The 20,351-nt window shown below is 51.6% G+C and overlaps 2 protein-coding genes across 2 annotated transcripts; one reads left to right on the forward strand and one right to left on the reverse strand.

The window, feature by feature from the left end:
* Window positions 1–523: 523 nt before the first annotated feature.
* Window positions 524–4,713, reverse strand: OAZ3 (ornithine decarboxylase antizyme 3; the record flags this gene model as incomplete). The annotated part of the gene is given in 8 exon segments (XM_084613621.1): window positions 524–739; window positions 1,428–1,513; window positions 2,488–2,663; window positions 3,122–3,187; window positions 3,189–3,249; window positions 4,342–4,520; window positions 4,524–4,541; window positions 4,543–4,713. Coding segments are annotated over 8 exon segments (891 nt in total). The 3' UTR covers window positions 524–605.
* Window positions 4,714–13,026: 8,313 nt separating this feature from the next.
* MRPL9 (mitochondrial ribosomal protein L9) lies at window positions 13,027–19,151 on the forward strand. Its single transcript, XM_084613573.1, has 7 exons — window positions 13,027–13,179; window positions 13,469–13,628; window positions 14,457–14,581; window positions 15,692–15,742; window positions 16,564–16,665; window positions 17,386–17,469; window positions 18,684–19,151. The coding sequence occupies exons 1-7, from the start codon at window positions 13,075–13,077 to the stop codon at window positions 18,801–18,803; spliced, it is 747 nt and encodes a 248-aa protein (XP_084469699.1). The 5' UTR covers window positions 13,027–13,074; the 3' UTR covers window positions 18,804–19,151.
* Window positions 19,152–20,351: the final 1,200 nt, after the last annotated feature.

The following is a 20,351-nucleotide window of genomic DNA, read 5'->3' on the forward strand; positions in this document are numbered from 1 at the left end:
TAAACAGCCAGTACCCATCTGCTGGCAGCCTGTCCTGCAGAAGTCACCCAGGCTAGGGCTTCAAACTGGGGGTGGCACAAGGGCATGGAGATTGGGCAGTGAATTTTGGGTGCCTGAGGCAAGGGGTAGTGGGGTAACGTCTCCTTCCTCTTGCTGGGAGCTCCCACACTGGGAAATCAGCTGGGGCCTCAGTCCAGATCACAAGGCCCAGCACTGATTGTACAGTGGGACTTGGTTCAGCTCCACAGCTGATCCTGCCAAGTCAGGCTGGAGGCATGTTAGTGGGGCAGTTGATTGGGACCCTATGCAGTTTTTATGAACACCTGTGACCTCAAGTGTGAGTCAGAAGCTGCAAGGTTGAGTCTTTCTTTCCTCCCTGCCCCCAGTGCATTCTGCATTGAGTGTCAAAGCCCTTCCCCTAACCAGACACCACACCTGTGCTTTCACACCTGTTTAGTGATGTTCAGTGGGGACACGCTCAGTTACACACATCAGCTCAAAGCCTCTGCCCGATCCTGCCAGTTCCAGGCCCAAGTTAAATGGGAGCTAAGCCGTCCCCCCTTCATCCTGTCCTGTCTTTGAAGAATGCCCAGCTTCAGGAACTCTCATGCCAGCTCCGGACAGCAGTCTCGCTCCAGCGGGCAAACCATGAAGATAACGTCCTCCCAGGGTGGCAGCGAGGGATGGTCTGGTCTGACCACCTCAAAGCCCAAGTAACTGAATGCTCGGAACAGGTCTCCTGGGGGTCAGAAGAGACAGGGTCACAATTATTAAAACTAGCTGTTCTGACCTCCACTTGGGATTACATGCCCCTTAGCCCCAGTGTTCGTGTTCCTCTAGAGTTACTAGACCCTGACATTACAGTGGGATGAGAGCAGAAAGGATGGGGTGCTCCATGAACACATAAAGTTGTGCGATCAGCTTCCATTGAAAAGCCTCGGCTGCATGACAGACGTCAGACCAGGGCCTTAGTCTTTTAATTGCAAAGTCAAATAGCTTCTCTTACCTACAAATACAGTAGTAATGGCTCAAAATACTGCAGTTCCTATCGTCACAGAGCACTGCAGAATTGTGTACTTTGTTTTAAAAGGTGGGTTCCCACTGGACATGCACCCTCTGTTCTTACATACAGAAAAGTTGGGAGAACAATATTCTTCCTTTGACTGCTGGTCTCTGTGCATTGCACATCCAGGGTAAATAACAGCCATTACTGGACAAGCTGTATGCTGGGCAGAGAGCAGCCTCTGCTCCCGTTAACAGAAGCCACTAAGCTAGCAAGAAAAGAAAAGATTCCCATGGAAATGCATTCACTGTACATTAAGTATCAAAAACATGGCACAAGCGACTTGCACTTCTCTGTACATGGAAGGTGATCAATCTCTGTGTCTGGGTTCACCTACCAACCGCCAGCCCGGAGGGCCCCTTACCACGATCGCTGCGAGCCAGCTGGAAGTTCACAAACACGAGGTTCACGGCGGTCTTTTCCTCCACGTATTCCAGCGTCGCAGTCAGGCTAGAAAGAAACACACCCCTGTGCTCGAACAAGCTGAGAAATAGCCCCTGGGGGGAGTTCCAAAGGAGTGAGGTGCTCAACTCCCATTAAAATCCAGGGGGAGTTGGGGGGGCTGTGAAAATTCTAGCCCTTCAATATGGATTTGATTGATACAGGATTGGTTGGTCTAGTTCTGTAGTACTGTGATTTGGTGGCACTTGGGAATTAAAACACAACACAACCACAAGCAGCAGCTGTATAAAACCCAGTTTGGTCCGCCAGAAAGAGAGAAACAACAGAGGAGTTTCAAACCTCTATGACATTTCCAAGACTGAAGAGGACCAAGGGGTTGGATTCGTTTAAGGGGGGGCTCATTTAGAAGCTGGCACAACTGTTATGGCTGAGAAGAGCTGAATAAAGTTACATGGGTCCCTCAGCCAGCCTTCCCCTGACTTAGGCAGCTTGAAGGCGCAGCCCCAGTGAGCACACAATGGGCATGGAGGGTCAGCAGTTACTGTCTATGATCTTGGACACCACACTGTGGGAGCTGCTGCCTTTTTCCTGCCAGCCACCTAATGTCACAAGGTGTGGGGGTGGGAGTGATTTCCAGCCGCAGAAAGTCAAGGGATAACTATAACCTGGCTCAGGAGACATAGGCCCTGGGATCCTTAACATCCCAGCGCTTTGAAAGAAATGACGCACAGATGGAATAAAAGACCAGTCAGCAGCACGCTCCAGAGGAGCTAACCCTGCGCTGCCCAAGGACTTCGCGGGGCGTGTCCAGCTGTCTGTCTCTAAACTGCGGGACTGCAGCACCGAATGCTTTCAGGCTCTTCGGTGTGTTTGCAAATTAAACTGGAGTTACCCTAGATCACAAGTGTCTCAGGGAGGCAGCGTCCAAAACAGGAGGGTGATGGCTGGGGCTGCTTTCTCCCATGGCCTCCAGACAAAGGAGGCGGGAAAGCCCCTCTGCCATCCTGGGCCAGGCTCCTTACCTTTCGCGGTTGTTTTGATCCAGGGCACCGCGGGGCGTGTCCAGGAAAAGCTTGCCGTCAGTTAGGAGTCCGTGCCAGTGAGCAGAGCTGTGGGGACCTAGTTGGAAATGGAAGTCCAGCTGGACAGGGAGACCAGGGAGCAGAAGGTCGCCAGCAAACACTGTCAGGTTCCCAGCCTGCAAGAAAGCAGCGAAGCCCCCGTTACCAGGCGCGCTGGCTGGCTGAGAGCCAACACCTGTTAACGCTGGGGTCTGCCAAGGGGAATCTAGCTCTACACCCAGATCCTACTGAGTGGGACCTCCCAGCCTGAACCCCTGCCCATGGCTCAGGCCCATGTGCTCTAAGCGCCGGGGAGCCTAGACTAGGATCTAACTGAGAAGACCTGGGATTTACAGACAGGAAGCCAGCATCATGCAAGGCAGCTTCCTCCCTGCGCTATTTCCCACCTAAAGAATCTGAAACAGTTTCTTGTTCAAAGGACAAACGTTAATGATTGCTGCCCTTCCAGTTCCTCTGGGCCCATCACCCTCCTCTGTAGACACCCCAATCCTCATCTCCTTAGACACAACCTGTAGCTACAGAACAATCCCCTTGATGCACCCTGGACTCAGCCAGGCGGCGGGAGGTTGCCTACCTTGTACAACTCTTTTAGCTCGCCCTGGTTAGCCCCTCTGCTAGCCGGGCCGCCTCCCAAGGACTCAGGAACATTGGAGGCAGTAGCGAGGTCTGACGGTCAGGCTCTCGCGCTCAGTCAGGGTGATACTTGAAGGACAAGAGAGAGAAGGACAGCAGGGATGAAATCCTGGCCCGTTTGCAAGTCAAGGGGAGTTTTGGCTTTGACTTCAGTGCGGCCAAGGTTTCATCCCAGGTCTGTAACAAATTGCTCCTACAAGGGAAAATCCATTGTAAATTCCTCAGCTCCTTATCCCTTATCAGGCCGAACAGTCCTTTATTCTGTAATTAGCTACAGTGAAGGCAGATGCTACCTCATTGTTACGGCACCAAGCATGCAGCCTGCTTTAAAGGACATTTGACTGATTGGTGTTGCCTCAGAGAGCCGTATGCCCTGAGGAATCAAATCAACACAGCTGGAGAAGGTACTTTGAGGGTAAATACTGTAAATGATTCCCAGCTTGACTTGACCTGCAGGAAACCACCCAGAGGGGTCAATCTTTTCCACAAGGCCAGTTTAACTGGTGGACAGACTGTCCTGTTCATCACCTTTCTGCTGGGAACTAACTCTGGCTCGCAGTTAGGAGCTTTATTAACAAATGCAAAACACCCTCATTAAGAGTAAAATCTGTGACTACTTGAATAGTATGTGGGGGGGGGAAGGTGTTTCACCCTCCCCACTTCAACTATATACAGAGACATTGGGGGGGGGGGAGCTGATTTCAGAAGATGCTGAGCCACCCTCCCCTCTGAAAACCAGGCCTTTCTAAGGGGTCTCAAGTTGGGCTCCTAAAATCACCAGTTGCTTTTGAAAACGCGATGGTTGATTTGTGGTGTGGTCACGCACCGGGACCCAGTTGTGCTAGGTGCTGTATAAATACAGTACAAAGGCCAGTCCCTCCCCCACAGAGTTTACAGTGCAGTAAAATCTTGGCCTTAAGAGATCAGAGATACGCCCCAGGCACCCCTTGTTGGTTTTTTGAAGGATGAATCATTCTCAAAGCTCCAAAAACAACGATCAACCAGTTACAGGCTGGCCCCCGGCTCCGGAAAACAGGGACTTCTCCCCTTTCCAGACATTTCTACCAACATAAGGGTTTGATTCCCACCCCAGTGCCAAATAGAAGGAAAGCGACAGTTCCCTGTTAATCTTCGATTGAGGGGGTGGGAAAAGCCACTCACCTCCCGCGGAAAGGCACCATCCTCCGCCGGTAGATGAGGCGATAGCGATAGCAGTAATAGTAATATGCAAAGGGGGAGCAGGGGGGGTGTGAGTAGTTCCGTTTCCTCCCTCTCTCAGTGTAAGAAAGGGAAAACAGATAGGTGTGGTCCCGGAGCAGCGACGTTTCTTCAGGCAGTGCCTACCCGCGGCAAAGTGAGCCCCCGAGCCCCAGGGCCCCAGCTCAAGTAGCCAGGTTCTTTGTGACCCAGCCATTGTGACGTTTCCCCATGGGGAGGGCAGCATTGTGACATGCCCAGCCAGGCCACACCCCCCAGGGACACACCTAGGTTATTCCCCTCCCCCTTCCGGGCACTAGTGTAGGATGTTGCCATTGTGCGGCCGGCCTTCTAATATCCTGCTCTAAAGGGGACGGAGCTGTAGTTTGTGGGGGAGGAGGGGGTCCCTCAGTCCCTGGCATCCAACATGTGTCCCCTTAATCCCCCAAACTGCAGGGTCCATATTGATGTAAACGATGGAGATTATGATGGTTGGGGGCCTCTCTAAATCCTGGCTCCCACTGTGGGGTCCCTGTGTAGCCCCCACCCTGCTAGGCCCTAGAGTGGGTCCTTTTCTCTCTGCAGCACTATGCCAACAGGGCAGATCCCCTCGGGTTTGGGGAGTCCGAGACTCAGAGAATTGGAGGCCAGACGGGACCACCAGCTCATCCAGTCTGACCACCCGGCTCGCACAGGCCCCGCACACTAAACCTAACACCCCAAAGTATCACAGCCCTCGGGAGCCTAGACTGGTCTGTGCCACCCATGCCAGAGGCCCCCGCCATGGCAGGGAAATGATGATGTTAGAAATACCCAGATCATCCCAGCAAGTGATAATCCCACACAGCAGAGAAAGGCGAAAACCTACCCCGCTCCCGCCAAGGTCCCTGCCCATCTGTCAAAGTTCCTCCCCCACTCTGAACACTAGGGTACAGATGTGGGGACCTGCATGAAAACCTCCTAAGCTTATCTTTACCAGCTTAGGTCAAAACTTCCCCAAGGTACAAAATATTCCACCCTTTGTCCTTGGATTGGCCGCTACCACCACCAAAGAAATACTGATATTTACTGAGCCCCCCAAATCTCAGCTAGGGTGAAACACTGGCTGGGATTTCTTCCTGGAGCTCTAGGAAAAACAGAGTTAATAAGACACATGCATCTCTAAATATACTACCAAGTACATAAAGATTAACAATATTTTCCACATCTTCAGGACGGTTTTAACCAGTTGATTCTGGGAAACTTTTACGGGAGAGTGCATCAGCCACTTTGTTAGAAGCTCCTGAGATGTGTTGGATGTCGAAATCAAAATCTTGGAGAGCTAAACTCCACCGAAGAAGTTTTTTGCTATTTTCTTTGACGGTGTGAAGCCACTTCAGTGCAGCATGGTCGGTTTGCAGGTGGAAACGCCGTCCCCAAACATAGGGGCGTAGCTTTTCCAGAGCGTAGACAATGGCGTAACATTCTTTTTCACCAACTGATCAGTTGCTTTCCCTCTCAGACAGTTTTTTGCTGAGAAACACTACAGGGTGGAATTCTTGATCAGGTCCTTTCTGCATTAAAACTGCTCCCATACCACGCTCGGACACATCTGTGGTTACTAGGAACGGTTTGTCAAAGTCGGGGGCCCTTAGTACAGGGTCAGACATGAGTGTCGCTTTAAGCTTGTTAAAGGCCCTCTGACACTTTTCGGTCCACTGAACAGCATTTGGCTGTTTCTTTTTGGTTAGGTCTGTCAGTGGAGCAGCGATTTGGCTGTATTGCGGTACAAATCATCTGTAATAACCGGCCAAGCCTAAGAAGGATTGAACCTGTTTCTTTGACTTTGGGACAGGCCACTTTTGGATAGCATTCACTTTGGCCTGTAGGGGGCTGATAGTTCCTTGACCCACCTGGTGCCAAGGTTAGTCACTCTGTTTAGGCCTATCTGACACTTCTTAGCCTTAACAGTTAGTCCTGCCTCCCTTATGTGCTCAAGGACTTTTCGTAGATGTTCCAGGCGGTCTGCCCAGGAATCCGAAAATATGGCCACATCGTCAAGGTAGGCGACTGCATATTCTCCTAATCCCGCTAGGAGACCATCTACAAGTCTTTGGAAGGTGGTGGGTGCATTTCGCAGCCCGAAAGGGAGTACATTAGATTCATACAACCCGAGATGTGTGGTGAAGGCTGACCTTTCCTTGGCAGATTCATCCAGCGGTACCTGCCAGTACCCCTTGGTTAAATCCAAGGTAGAGATGAACTGGGCCCGTCCCAGTTTCTCTAATAGTTCCTCTGTGCGTGGCATTGGATAGTTGTCTGGGCGAGTTACAGCATTTAGCTTATGGTAGTCCACGCAAAAACGTATTTCCCCATCTGGTTTGGGAACTAAAACCACTGGAGATGCCCATGCACTTCCAGAGGGACGGATTACCCCCATCTGTAACATATCCTGGATCTCCCGTTCTATAGCAGTTTTAGCTTGGGGAGACACCGGTAAGGTTGGACTTTAATTGGGTGAGCATTATCTGTGTCAATGGAGTGGTATGCCCATTCAGTCAGTCCTGGGGTGGCTGAGAACGTCGGCGCGTAGCTAGTGCACAGTTCCTTGATCTGCTGTCGCTGCATACGCCCAAGGGTCACGGAGAGGTTCACCTCTTCCACACCACCAGCACGTTTCCCTTCGTAGTAGACACCTTTAGGCCACTCAGCGTCGTCTCCTCCCTGGGCTGTAAACTGACAAACCTTTAATTCTCTGGAATAAAAGGGCTTTAGAGAATTAATATGGTACACCTTAGGCTTTCGGTTGGAGGTGGGAAATGCTATGAGATAATTAACAGCTTCCAGGCGCTCTTGGACCGTGAATGGCCCTTCCCACGATGCTTCCATTTTATGGGCCTGCAGCGCCTTTAAAACCATGACCTGGTCTCCTACTTTGAAGGAACGCTCTCTGGCATGTTTATCATACTAGGCTTTTTGCTCTTTTTGAGCATCCTGTAAGTTTTCTCTAGCAAGGGCTAAAGAGATTCAGAGGGTGTTTTGTAGGTTGGTTACAAAGTCCAGAATGTTAGTTCCTGGAGAAGGTGTAAATCCCTCCCATTGCTGCTTCACCAACTGCAATGGCCCCTTAACCTCACAGCCATATACAAGTTCAAATGGGGAAAACCCTAAACTGGGGTGTGGTACAGCTCTGTAAGCAAAGAGCAACTGCTGCAACACTAGGTCCCAATCATTGGAGTGCTCATTTACGAATTTACGTATCATGGCCCCCAAAGTTCCATTAAACTTCTCCACCATGCCATTTGTTTGATGGTGGTAAGGAGTAGCAACCAAGTGATTTACCCCATGAGCTTCCCAAAGGTTTTCCGTAGTTCCTGCCAGGAAATTAGTCCCTGCATCTGTGAGGACGTCGGAGGGCCAACGTACCCTGGCAAAAATGTCTGCTAGTGCCTGGCACACACTTTTAGCCCTGGTGTTGCTTAGAGCTACTGCTTCCGGCCATCGGGTGGCAAAATCCATGAAAGTCAGTATGTACTGCTTTCCTCTGGGTGTCTTTTTCGGAAAAGGACCCAGAATATCCACAGCTACTCGCTGAAATGGAACTTCAATGATGGGGAGTGGCTGGAGAGGGGCTTTGACCTGGTCTTGGGGTTTTCCCACTCTTTGGCATACTTCACAACACCGGACATAGGTAGAAACATCCTTGCCCAGTCCCTCCCAGTGGAATGACCCCCCCCCAAATGGTCTTTGGTCCTGTTCACCCCAGCATGGCCACTAGGGTGATCGTGGGCTAAGCTCAAGAGCTTGGCCCGGTAATTAGTTGGAACTACCAACTGTCTCTGAGGATGCCAGTCTTCCTGGTGTCCACCAGAAAGAGTTTCCTTGTATAAAAGTCCTCTTTCTACAACAAACCTGGATCTATTAGAAGAGCTGAGAGGTGGTGGGTTGCTCCGTGCCGCCGTCCAAGCTCTCTGGAGGCTTTCATCTGCTTCCTGTTTGGTCTGGAACTGTTCCCTTGATACTGGAGACATAAGTTCCTCATTGGATTGTGGACCTATGCTTGGTCCCTCTGGGAGCGATGTAGGGGATGGGGCTGTTTCTGTTGACTGTGAACCGCTTTCCACTGGTGCACTATGTTGGGATTCAGGCTCCGGCTGAGCCTCTTGTGTAGGGTTATTGGCTGCTGCCGGTTCAGGTTCGGTGGGGCCCTCTGGTGTTGAGGTTGCAAGTACTGGATTCAGTGCTGGCAATGGGTCTGGTGTTGGTTGTTCGTCTGGTTCCGGTTCTGGGATTGGTTCCGTCTGAGTCTCTGGGACTGGATCCACTACTGCTGTTGCAGACATTGGCCTGGGGTTCGGGTCCATCACCTCTGACTGGGTCCTGATAGAAGTTTCCAGAATAGAGCTAGGCCTCACGGCTTGTTTAGCCTGGCTACGGGTGACCATTCCCTCCCTCTTGGCCCGCTTCACATGATTGGCCAAGTCAGCATGGGGATGGGATAATCATCATAGACTGCAAAAGTCCACGTTCCTGACCAGCCCTGGTACTGAACAGGCAACTTGGCTGTAGGCAAATTGAATGAGTTGGACTTGAAGGGTTGAATCGTCACTTGGATCTTTGGGTTGATTAAATTGGGGTCCTCTAAGGAAGCATGGATAGCTAACACTTGTGCTCCAGTGTTCCTCCACGCGGTGACCTTCTTCCCGCCCACACTCACAGTTTCCCTCCGCTCCAAGGGTATCTGGGAGGTATCTGGGCCTGTGGACCTCTGGTGTGATCCCGGTGCAATGAACTGTAATCTGTTGGGGTTCTTGGGGCAGTTGGCCTTTACATGCCCCAGCTCATTACATTTAAAACATCGTCCAGCTGACGGGTCACTGGGGCGAGGTGGGTTGCTGGAGAACGGGGTGGTGGGACGATAAGGGGTCTGGAGGGTTCTTTGGGAGGTATGTGGGGCTTTGGGCGGCCCCCGGTGATAGGGTGTGGTCTGGGGTGGTCCCTTCTGGTCTCCGCTCCAACTACGACCAGTTTTCTTCTTCTCGACCACCTCCACCCATCTGGCTCCAATCTCTCCTGCCTCGATTACAGTTTTGGGCTTCCCACCTAGGATGTATCTTTCTATTTCCTCAGGAACACCCTCTAAGAATTGTTCCATTTGCATTAGGAAGGGCAAATTACTGGAGATTCAACACTTGCTCCTGATATCCAGGCATCCCAATGTTTCACAATGTGGTAGGCATGTCGGATAAATGACACGTCTGGTTTCCACCTTAGGGCTCTGAACCTCCGACAAGACTGCTCGGGTATTATCCCCATTCTGACTCTCGCCTTGGATTTAAACAGTTCATACTTGTTCATGTGTTCTTTAGGCATTTCAGCTGCCACTTCAGCTAAGGGTCCACTGAGCTGCGGCCTCAGCTCTACCATGTATTGGTCAGTAGAGATGTTGTACCCAAGGCAGGCCCTTTTGAAGTTTTCTAGGAAGGCCTCAGTATCATCGCCTGCCTTGTAGGTGGGGAACTTTCTGGGATGGGGAGTGGTACCTGGAGAAGGATTGCTAGGGTTTGTTGGTATATTCTGCTGAGCCTTTATCTTCTCCATCTCCTCCACATGCTTCCTCTCTTTTTCCTTCTCCTCCAGTTCTTTGGCCCTTGCCTCCATTTCTTTGGCCCTTGCCTCCATAGCTCTCCTGTGAGCAGCCGCTTGGTGTTGTTCTGCCTCTTTCGCTGCCTCCCTTTCTTTTTCCTTCTCCTCCTTCTTCAGCCGCATGAGTTCTGTCTGTCTTTCATGTTCCCTTTGTTTTTCCTCAGCCTGAAATCTGGCTAATTCCAGCTTTTGTCGAGCCGTGGATTTTGTCATTCTAACCTCTCTGTTTTTAAATAACTTTACCCCCGAGGTTTAGAAATAAACAAGCAAGACTTGGCTGTAAAATTTTGCTGTGCTGTAATAGAATACCTATTCTCTGATAGTGATTGTCAGCCTACAGAAAAAGACTATTCCCTTGTCTCTGCTCTGGGCCCAAATCAAAGCAAAAAACCTCCAACTATTTGGAAACCTGCTTACCAGCAGCCTAAAGGAAAAAAAATTCCTTTTCAAACTTGTGCTTCTTGTAAAAAATCAAAATCCTAAAAAAACCCCCAAACCCCTGCCACTTTCGTCTCCAGGCAAATGGGTAGAACACCCCCCACCCCCGTTTACTTTTAGGGGAAAAAAAAACTCTGGGTTGGAAGACTGTGAATTTCCCTGCAGGAGTTAAGTACCCTGCCTCCAGGCAAAGAAAACCTGCAATTCACAAAGATAATCCCCTTTTGTCTCTGCTTGGCCACAAAGCAGAGAAAAAACAAGCTGCTTTCAGTTTCAGCTGCTTTCTGGACTTCCTTTCCAAAGGAAAAAAAAAATCCTTTTTAAAATCTGTATTTCTAGTTCAAAAAATCTCAGCTGGATCTCAAAATGATTTCAGGTTAATCCCCCCACTCTGCCACCATGTCAAGGTTCCTCCCCAACTCTGAACGCTAGGGTACAGATGTACCTGCATGAAAACCTCCTAAGCTTATCTTTACCAGCTTAGGTCAAAACTTCCCCAAGGTACAAAATATTCCACCCTTTGTCCTTGGATTGGCTGCTACCACAACCAAACAAATACTGGTTACTGGGGAAGAGCTGTTTGGAAACGTCTTTCCCGCCAAATACTTCCCAAAACCTTGCACCCCACTTCCTGGACAAGGTTTGGATAACCTTTGGATCTGAGAACAATGAAAAAGCATTCAGTTTTCTTACAAGAAGACTTTTAATAGAAATAGGAGTAAATAGAAGTAAAGAAATCCCCTCTGTAAAATCAGGATGGTAGATACCTTACAGGGTAATTAGATTCAAAACACAGAGAATCCCTCTAGGCAAAACCTTAAGTTACAAAAAAGACAGAAATAGTTATTCTATTCAGCACAATTCTTTTCTCAGCCATTTAAAGGAATCATAATCTAACACATACCTAGCTAGATTAAGTGAGCTGTAGCTCACGAAAGCTTATGCTCAGATAAATTGGTTAGTCTCTAAGGTGCCACAAGTACTCCTTTTCTTTTTGTAAAAGTTCTAAGACTACATTCCTGGTCTATCCCTGACAAAAGCAACATATAGACAGACAGAGACCCTTTGTTTTTCTCCCTCCTCCCAGCTTTTGAAAGTATCTTGTCTCCTCATTGGTCATTTTGGTCAGGTGCCAGCGAGGTTACCTTTAGCTTCTTAACCCTTTACAGGTGAGAGGAGTTTTCCTTTGGCCAGGAGGGATTTTAAAGGGGTTTACCCTTCCCTTTATATTTATGACACCATCTGAGCTGGGGGGCAAATTCCTTTCTGGCCCCACCTCTGGTGATCAGTTAGGCCCTGAGTGTGTGAGCAAGAAGTGCCAGTCAAGCACCTATGAGATGCTTGGTGCCCCCTCAGAGCATGGCCTATCTCCAGCTGTGGCCATCCCTGATGCTTCAGAGGAAGGAGATTAAAACAACCCAACCAACCAGCAGAATACACGGGGGCAGCAAATCCCTTCCTGACCCCTGCTCGTGGCCATCTGAAACCCTGAAGCATGAGCTCTAAAAACATAAGAGATAAACCAGAAGTGAACCCCAGGGCTGCTGAGCCCTGCCTCCCCCACCACCACCACAAGCAACCCCATCATACAATTACACTCATATATTTGTCTGGGGGCCTCTAGCAACTGGGGTGACCCCCCCCTTTTGAACATGGAAATGGAGACCCTTGAGAATAAGTGGCCGCAGTTCAGCAATTGGGAGGGAGGGGGCACAGACAGGGGACATGGGAATTTCTGTGACCATGGCCATGAGGGTTCCTGGGAATTACCCCTCCCCGACCTAGGATCCCAGAATATTGGGCACCCTTCCAATGGTTTGAACCCCCCTGATGCTTTGGGGGGCAGAAAGCATGGACAGTGGGTGGGGTCCCAAAGGGGGGAAAGCGTGGGGATCCCTGAGGATGAGTTGGGGGGGTCCTTGAAGGGCACTGGGAGAGAGTTGGGGGGAGTATGGGGAGGGGAAGAGGTTCTTGAGGGGACCAGCAGGGGAGGGGTTCCCTTAGGGGAGCAGGGATTTTGGGGAGGGAGTCTCTGGCTAAGATGGGGATGGGGGGACAAGGCCAGGAAAGTAGGGGTAGAATGGGGATATTACAGGGATGGGGGTCCCTGTGGGAGGCAGGGGAGTGTGGTAATAGTGGGGGGTTAGGAGGATGGGGTTCCCTGAGGGGTGCAGGGAGGTGGGGGTACAGTGGGGGTTAAGGGGTCCCTGGGGGAGCAGGGAGGTGGGTTACAGTGGGGGGTTAGGGGATGGGGGTCCCTGGGGGAGCAGGCAGGTGGGGGTACAGTAGAGGTTGGGGGTTCCAGGTGTACAGGGGGTGGGGGTACAACGGGAAGGGAAACAGGGATCCCTGAGGGGTGCAGGGAGGGTTAGGGGATGGGGGGTTCCTGGTGTACAGGGGGGTGGGGGTTCAGTGGGGGAGGGGGTCCCGGGGGGCAGGTAGGGGAGGGTTCAGTGGGGGAGGAGATCCCGGGGGGCAGGTAGGGGTGGGCCCGTAAGGCGGAAGCGAGGCGCTGCGGGCGAGGGGGCGCGTCAGGCGCGCTGCGGGCAGCCCGGGCTCGGGGTCCTTCCTCTGGGCCGGCGCGGCGCGGCGCGGGCCCTTCCCCCGGGCGGTCGCAGGCGGCCCCGGCGGAGGATGCTGAGGCTGGGAGCGGGGCGGGGCTGCGGCCTCCTGCTGCGGGGGCTCGGTGGGGAGCAGCTGGGGGCGCAGAGCCGGGGGCTGGGCCTCTCGCTCAGCCGGGTGAGGGGCCGGGCTGGGGGGAGGGTCCCACCCGGGGCTCGTCTCTCTCTCGGGGGGTCACCCCCCGGGCTGGTCTCTTGGGGGGGGTTATCTGGGGGGCTGTAAGGGGGGGGTCACACCCTGGGCCCGTCTCTCTCTCTCTCGGGGGGTGGGAGTTCAACCCCTGAGGCTGATCTGGGGGGGGTCATGCCCCAGGCTGGTCTCTCGGGGGCTGGTTTTTCCCCACCTGCGGGGGGGTGGTATTTGGGGGAGGTCACCCCCCCCCGGGCTGATCAGTTTCTCTGCGCAGGGCACTGTGGTGGTGGAGCGCTGGTGGAAGGTCCCGCTGAGCAAAGAAGGGCGCCCGCCTCGCCTGTACCCCAGGAGGCACCGCATCTACAGGCTGGTGGAAGACACCAAGACCCGGCCCAAGGGGGAGCTGGAGCTGATCCTCACTCAGTCTGTGGACAGTAGGTTCCCAGTGCAGCCCCCGCCCCCACATAGCACAGTAGGGGCATTTGCTTTCCACACTGAAGAGCTGAAGTGGTGCTGGGTATCTGTCATAGGAGTCTGTATTTCTTTCCTGATTTGCACCAATCTGTTACGAGCTCGGTGTTAGCTAATGGTTAGAGCAGAGAAGTGAATCAGGACTCCTGGGTTCTGTTCCCAGCTCTGCCTCTATGCCCCTAGCAGTCAAATGGGGAGATCACTGCACTACAAAACAGGAGTGATCGCTGGATGTGGGGTGTTACCTGTTAAGACACAGAGTGGTTTTGGAGTTTAGGAATAAAGGAGTTATGGAAGTAACTATTATTGCACTGGTGCTAAAGCCTGCCCTCAGATCTCAGGCTCAGGCCCAGACCCAGGAGTTCTGACTCCAAGTCCTCTGCTTTAACCACTACACAAGAGCAACTACTCAACTTGGTGTCCTTTGGTTTTATTTTTAAATGTTATTTTTGGATAGAGCTTTTCCTTTCCATAATACCCTAACTCCAATTATGAGTGTATACACACACACATTCTCATATATTCTGAATATGAAGTGTGGTATAGTGAAGCAGCTGATAGTCCCCATACAGCGCTCAATCATCTCTCAGGCCTCTGTCAAAACATTTCTGCTTTTTAGGCCCTGTTTTCCAAACTCTTTTTGAAATGCCATTTTCCTTTTCTTATGTTTGACGTGCTCTGGCATCCTTCTTGTGAGGAATGTGCTGTGTAACTATATAAAAGCTCTCTAATTACCTGTGTGCTGGGTTTGCCAGTGATGTCATATTGTGCCCAATGTCTCTCATTCACAGACTTGGGAAGCCGGGGTGATGTTGTCTCAGTGAAGAAATCTCTGGCTCGTAACAAGCTCCTCCTTGAGGGGCTTGCAGTTTATGCCTCTCCGGAGAACAAAAAAATGTTTGAGGAGGAAATGAAGGTGAGTTGGAGGAGGGAATTGCCTTTCCAGCCCACATCGTGCTCTTTGCTGTCCTAATGTGCAGAATTCTGCCATGAGCAATTTGAGATTCTTACTGGATTCAGCAGGAGCAGCATGCAATCTCCTAAAAGCTAGGATTTGGCTCGCACAGTTAACCTGTGATTTCGTTGGGGGAAATATACCAGGCCCTGAAAGTTTAGTGTCTTCAGCAAAACATCTAGGTAGTGCAACCTCAGAATGAAACTGCTGCTCACTTGAGGCTTTGTGATTTTTTTTTTTGAGATTTGCAATCAGGAGACTGTAAATCGAGAGTAGTTTTGTTTTCAAATAGGTTGATAGATTTAACCTTTTTTAGCAAATTGTGTGTGTGTGTGTGTCTCGCACGCGTTACTGGGATTTGAATTCCTGATTGTTTTGTTAGAAACAGACTGCTGAAATCTTGCTAGCAATGTTAAAGATGTATTTGGGAACATCCTGTAAAGACTATTGAGCTAAAATCAATTGTTTCTAGTATCTCCTATAAAATGAGTGGTGTATAAAATGCCTTTCAGTTAATATAATCTTGCTAATGACCAGGAGACCCATTATAAATTGCAAACAACAGGTCATTTAACAAATTCAACTTTTTAAAAAGACATCCCCCTAGTACAATGGGCTGCTGGTCCATGATCGGGGCTCCTAGGCATTACAGTAATTCACATAATGATCAAGGATTCTGCATTGCCAAAAGTCCCTTCTTCACCTGCTTTGACAAGTGCTGTCTAATTTCAGTGATGTAACACTGAATACACTAGTAAACCTACCATACAAAGCCAAAAAAGACCCCTGCTATTAAAGCTTTGTTGCAAAGTGGCGTGAGGACTGGGACTTTTGACAATTGTTGGATTTGCTGGCTCGTGAAATGGGAATTAACGAGTTGTGACTCACTTATAGCCCACCGGAGACATCCTATCCCAAAATACCCAGAATGGGGACATGGCTGACACTAAGGCATTTTGAATTGAGAGCTCCAAACCTAACCCCAAATCCTGGCCTGTACAGAGATGAACTGCGAGACATTGTTAACTGTGTGTTCATCTCACTTTTCCCCCCCAATCTTATTTCTCATAGCTGCGTGATGAAGGGAAGCTGGAGAGACTTCAAACCCAGAGCGGAGAAAAGGTGAGTAGAAGGGATATTTTCAGGGGTGGGGAGACCTACGAATGTTTGTGAAATAGCGGTGCGATTCCAGTGAAATATGAGAGAATCCCGGCCAACAAAACTGAAACTCCTGGCATGTTAATAGGAACCTGATCTGATTAGTGATGTCACTGGCATGGTGTCTTTTTAAATGGGGATGTTTGTTCATATAGCTTTTTTCCCCAATAAAAAGCAAGGACAAATACATAGACTGTGAGCCTGTAGGGCAAAGCGCTTGTCTTTAGCTAAACTGCCATTCCATACCTACTGTGGTCTCTAAACGACTGATACTATTAGCCCTTCTAAAGGGAGAGTGAGGTTCAGTCCAGTTTTGAATCAGAGTTATAATGAAGGTTCAATCAACCAGTGGTACCCAGCTCTTAACATGATCTTGGCAAGAGAGTTTACCAGACCTGTCCTGCATCAGTGACACTGAAACATCTTTACCCTGGGCTAGCTCTTCAAACAAACAGCAAGTTCAGTCGGTGCTGGCTTCATGACACCGGACAATGAAGAGCTGTTCATTTCATGAATGTTTGTAGCATGGGTGACAACTGGGTAAACTCCCCCTCTTCCCTCCCTCTGTCCTGCCAGTGTGACTTAATCCGGACTTTCTGGGACCCTCCTGCAGGCATGAGTGGGGGAGGGGGGGGAAGAGTTCATTCTCCGTGGGCTGTGCAGTCTTGGGTTCTGTTACTGCAGTGGTTTCATGATGCAGACACTTGTCTGCTAGAAATTCAACTGAGACCTGGCCATTCCTTGCACTCATGCTCTCCATCTGTCATCCTCCTGCCCTTCCCTAGACCGTCCAGTTCCTGAGGAGCTGCCGTCTGGAGGTGGGGATGAAGAACAACGTGAAGTGGGAGCTGAACAACGAGATCGTTGCCCGCCACTTCCTGAAAAATGTTCGTACTCTGGCTATGACTGGCACTCGCGTGCGGACTGAGGGTGGGGGAGGTGGCTAATTTAGCTCTGCCCCTGGGGTGCTGAGAGTGTTAATCCCAGACAGCAAAGCTGGCTCACTATAGGTTGGGATTTAGTGAGCGGCTCGAGTGGAGGCTCGTGAATTTATCGTAAGGGGCTAATCAGGATAGACCAGAAATCTAGGGTGAGGCCAAGGCCTCCGCGTTCTCAGTAGACGGCTCTTGGCTGGGGTTAGGATTTACAAGGCCAAGCCCGTCCTAGTGTTAAGCTGGAGGGCATCTGCAGGAACGTGTCTACTCCCTGCAGGTCTCTGCCATCTCCAGGCCTCCCAGCTCACCAACACTCGGGCATCTGTCTCAGCAGACCGTCCCTGTCCAGCCCTCCTGTTTCCAGGCTTCCCCGCCTGCGCTAGGAGCGCTCCTTTACGCTCCCCAGCAGGCAGTCACATCAGTCTGGCCCCTGGCCCCCTGTTCCCAGCTGGGGTTGGTGAGCCACTTCCAAACTCCTGTTCTTAAAAGGGCCATGCAGGACTAGCTGGCCTCTGACCCCTGCTGCCCTTATAGGGGCAGACCGCCTTGTTCCACCTAGTTTAAGCATTGAACACCCACCAGCCACCGTTTGTGGTGAGAATAGAGGGACAGCTGCAGGCGTTAGGTTGGAATGAGCATCCTGGGGCTAAGTCATGGTGCTGATTCTTTCAGCTTAATGTCTTTGTGACGCCGCATGCGGTGAAGCTGCCCGATGAGCCCATCACGAGATGGGGTGAATACTGGTGTGAAGTGACGGTAAGTGCACGTTTCTTTGGAAAGGGGGCAGCTGCTTTTGTTTGAAGGTCACTTAGCTACAAACGGCTCCAACTTCCTCGTTCCCTACCCTCCCTGTCACCCTTCACGGTGGGTTTGGAAGATGACAAGGGCTGCTGGCTAGAGCCAGGAAAATGGGAATTGGGACAAATTCTGATCTCAGCTCTGGCCACCCGCTCGCTGGTGGCTTTGGGCAAGTCACTTCCCTGCTCTGTGCCTCAGTTTCCCCCCTCTGTGACACAGGGAACATACTTGTTACCTCTTGGGGGGGGGGGTTGGGGTTGGGTGGCTTTGTTGCTGACTGGGCCTCCTTTGAGATCCTCAGGTACGAAGTTACTGCTGCATCCCACATCTGCACCACCTGATCCACTCCAGAGTGCTTTACAAACTAGATACCCACAGAAACGCAGCCCCTCTTTTCCTTCCTGCCCACTTGGGGGAGGAGAGCCAGCTCTGAAACTTGCAGGCCGAGTGCCGAATTGGTGTCATTTATAGCTGTACCAATTTGCATCGCCTCCTGCTTAATTTGCTGTATTGAAGTCCTGATGCATGCGTGCATACGTGCTACATTTCCATGTTGGTTATTGCAGCTCGGCAAGCTACGGGCCTGTAACGTACCAGTATCTTCTCTACATGATGTAACCCCGAAAGAATAGGGAACAGAATGGCCCAACGCTGAGAGGGAGAGAGAGACAGGGGAGAAAGGAGCTGATGTTGCAGGCTGAGATTTGAAATGGAACTGGAGGGATACAGGAGATTTCAGAGGGGAGCAGCAGAGGTGAAGGCCCTGGTATCAACCGTGCAGGAACAGAAGACTGGGTGTGGGGCGATGGGGGAGTCGGGCACAGTTTGTCAGGTCAGCTGTAGCAAGCCCATGAAGGGTTTTAAAGGTGAGGTTGCTTGTGCAGCTAGATTTGAAGCAACTCTAAATGTCTTCCCTCTCCGAGGCATTGGTAAGCTTGTGTCTGGACCTGCCCTGAGTGCTCTCTGACCTCAGGCCTAGTGAGTGTTTCCTGCCGGTGAAACCCTTAGCCAGCGACCAACAGAAACAACCGGCTGTGGAGGGATCTGGGACCCAGCCACTTTCCGCCAGCGTGGGAATCTGGCCCTTTGCATTCAGTTAACCTGGAAGCACGTGGCCGGCTCATTGTCTGGGGCCCTAACCCATGTCTCCGTCCTGGGCTTGTGTGTTGCAGGTGAATGGCTTGGACACTGTCAGGGTGCCGATGTCTGTGGTGAACTTCATGAGGCCAAAGACCAAGCGCTACAAATACTGGCTGGCCCAGCAAGCGGCTCAGGCAGCATTGAAGGGGTAAAGGCCCCTCCGCGCTGTCCTGGGGAGTTCTCCTCGGAAGGTTGGACTGTTGAGGGAATCCCCCTGCTGCGGTGTCTGGACCCTTCACCCTGCCAGCTGAGAAGGGCAGCCAGGCCTCAACTGGCCTCTCTCTCCTGGGGACAGTTAGCTAACTCCTTGTAAACTCTGTGTCAGTGTTTGGGGGAGGTTCTCACTGCAACCACGAAGGGACCCCCCCTGCCCATCCCTCCCAGGTGGGGCTCTCTGTACAGGACCAGGAAAGCACCCACCATGCTGTATGTTGCTCCCAGTCAAAGCAGGACACCAGAAAGCTCACAGCTACTAATAAAAGACTCCCGTGTCCAAGCCACTGGCAGTGTAAATCGGCTGTGTCTTGATGCTCTCGGGTTCGGTCAGACGACACCTTGGAATTGGGGCAGCTGGAGGCCAAATACCCTATGGGGAGCGGAGGGGAGAGCACTGGGAGAAGCGGCCACCAGTGACTCACCTGATCAGTAGAAAAGCACCAAATGGTCTGTTCCCAGATGTCCAGCCTGATGCCCGCTAGTCCCAGTGCTGATTCCAGTCCAGCTGGATGGGGGGAGAGGAAATGGAAGGTGGAGAGTCCCCTACAGGAAGTTACCTTATTGCAGGAACAAGACTCTCAGCTGAGCTGGAGATCCCAGCTCCCTTTCACCACCCTCCCTGACGCAGGCATCCTAACAGAATGGGGGAGGGATGCACCCACAGCCGGCACTCTTCCCCTCTGCCCCTTGCAGCTACTTCATGGGTGAATGGGGCTAATACCGCAGAGCTAAAGAACCATTATGTTGCTCATTTTCAGCTGCTCTCAAGGTGGTGGAGCAGGGCTTAAATGCAGCTGTTACAGTGCAGGCAGCAGGAGAAGCAGGGACTCAGTCCTGCCAACCCTTCCTTGGGGTGTAGCCAGTCAGGGTCCTCTGTGCCAAAGCGCCTTTCTGCTAGTTGCTCTCAGCAGCATGGGCAGAGACTTAAATGCCCTGCCTCTAGCCTGACTGGGGACCCCAGCTGGTTTGGTCCCTGATCAAGGGGCCAGGGGGAGGGAATCTCCATGTGGTGACTGCTTCCTCTACTGGCCTACACCCCCATCTTCGGCCTCTGACACTGCCAGGGTGTCCCCATCTCTGCCAGGGCTGAGCTCTTTCCGGGGGCCAGTTGCAAACCCATCCAAAGCAACCTGATCCCACCAGGACATCCTCCCTTGTTCCCTCTAGCCCCCTCGCTGGGCTAGTCTGAACCCTTGTTGCTGGCTGGAGCCCACCAGAGCTACCTCCCGCCCCTGTTCAAGGTTCCCCACTCTTACTGAGGGGGTTAAATCCATCCCTGCCCCAGCTCTCTGCCTCCAGGAGAGGCTGGTCAGATGCATGTCCACCTCTGAGGGGGAGAGGCAAGTTCTAAAGCTGAGGGTGCTGGTCAAAATCCTGTGAAGCCCAAGTTTAAAAGGCCCAATAGCACGTGCAAAGTCCTTGGGATGAACAGTCAGCCTGGGCCCTTCCCCAGGAGCCATGCTCCAGGGGGCTGGGAGGATGCA

This window comes from Lepidochelys olivacea (genome assembly GCF_965140295.1).
Source record: "Lepidochelys olivacea isolate rLepOli2 genome assembly, chromosome: 24".
NCBI classification, from domain to species: domain Eukaryota; kingdom Metazoa; phylum Chordata; order Testudines; family Cheloniidae; genus Lepidochelys; species Lepidochelys olivacea.

Excerpts from the sequence above, each read along its gene's own strand:
- MRPL9 (XM_084613573.1), top strand. The coding sequence starts at position 13,075 with ATGCTGAGGCTGGGAGCGGGGCGGGGCTGCGGCCTCCTGCTGCGGGGG. Across the intron at positions 13,629-14,456 it reads CCTCACTCAGTCTGTGGACA|ACTTGGGAAGCCGGGGTGAT; the intron begins GTAGGTTCCCAG and ends TCTCATTCACAG. Across the intron at positions 14,582-15,691 it reads TGTTTGAGGAGGAAATGAAG|CTGCGTGATGAAGGGAAGCT; the intron begins GTGAGTTGGAGG and ends TATTTCTCATAG.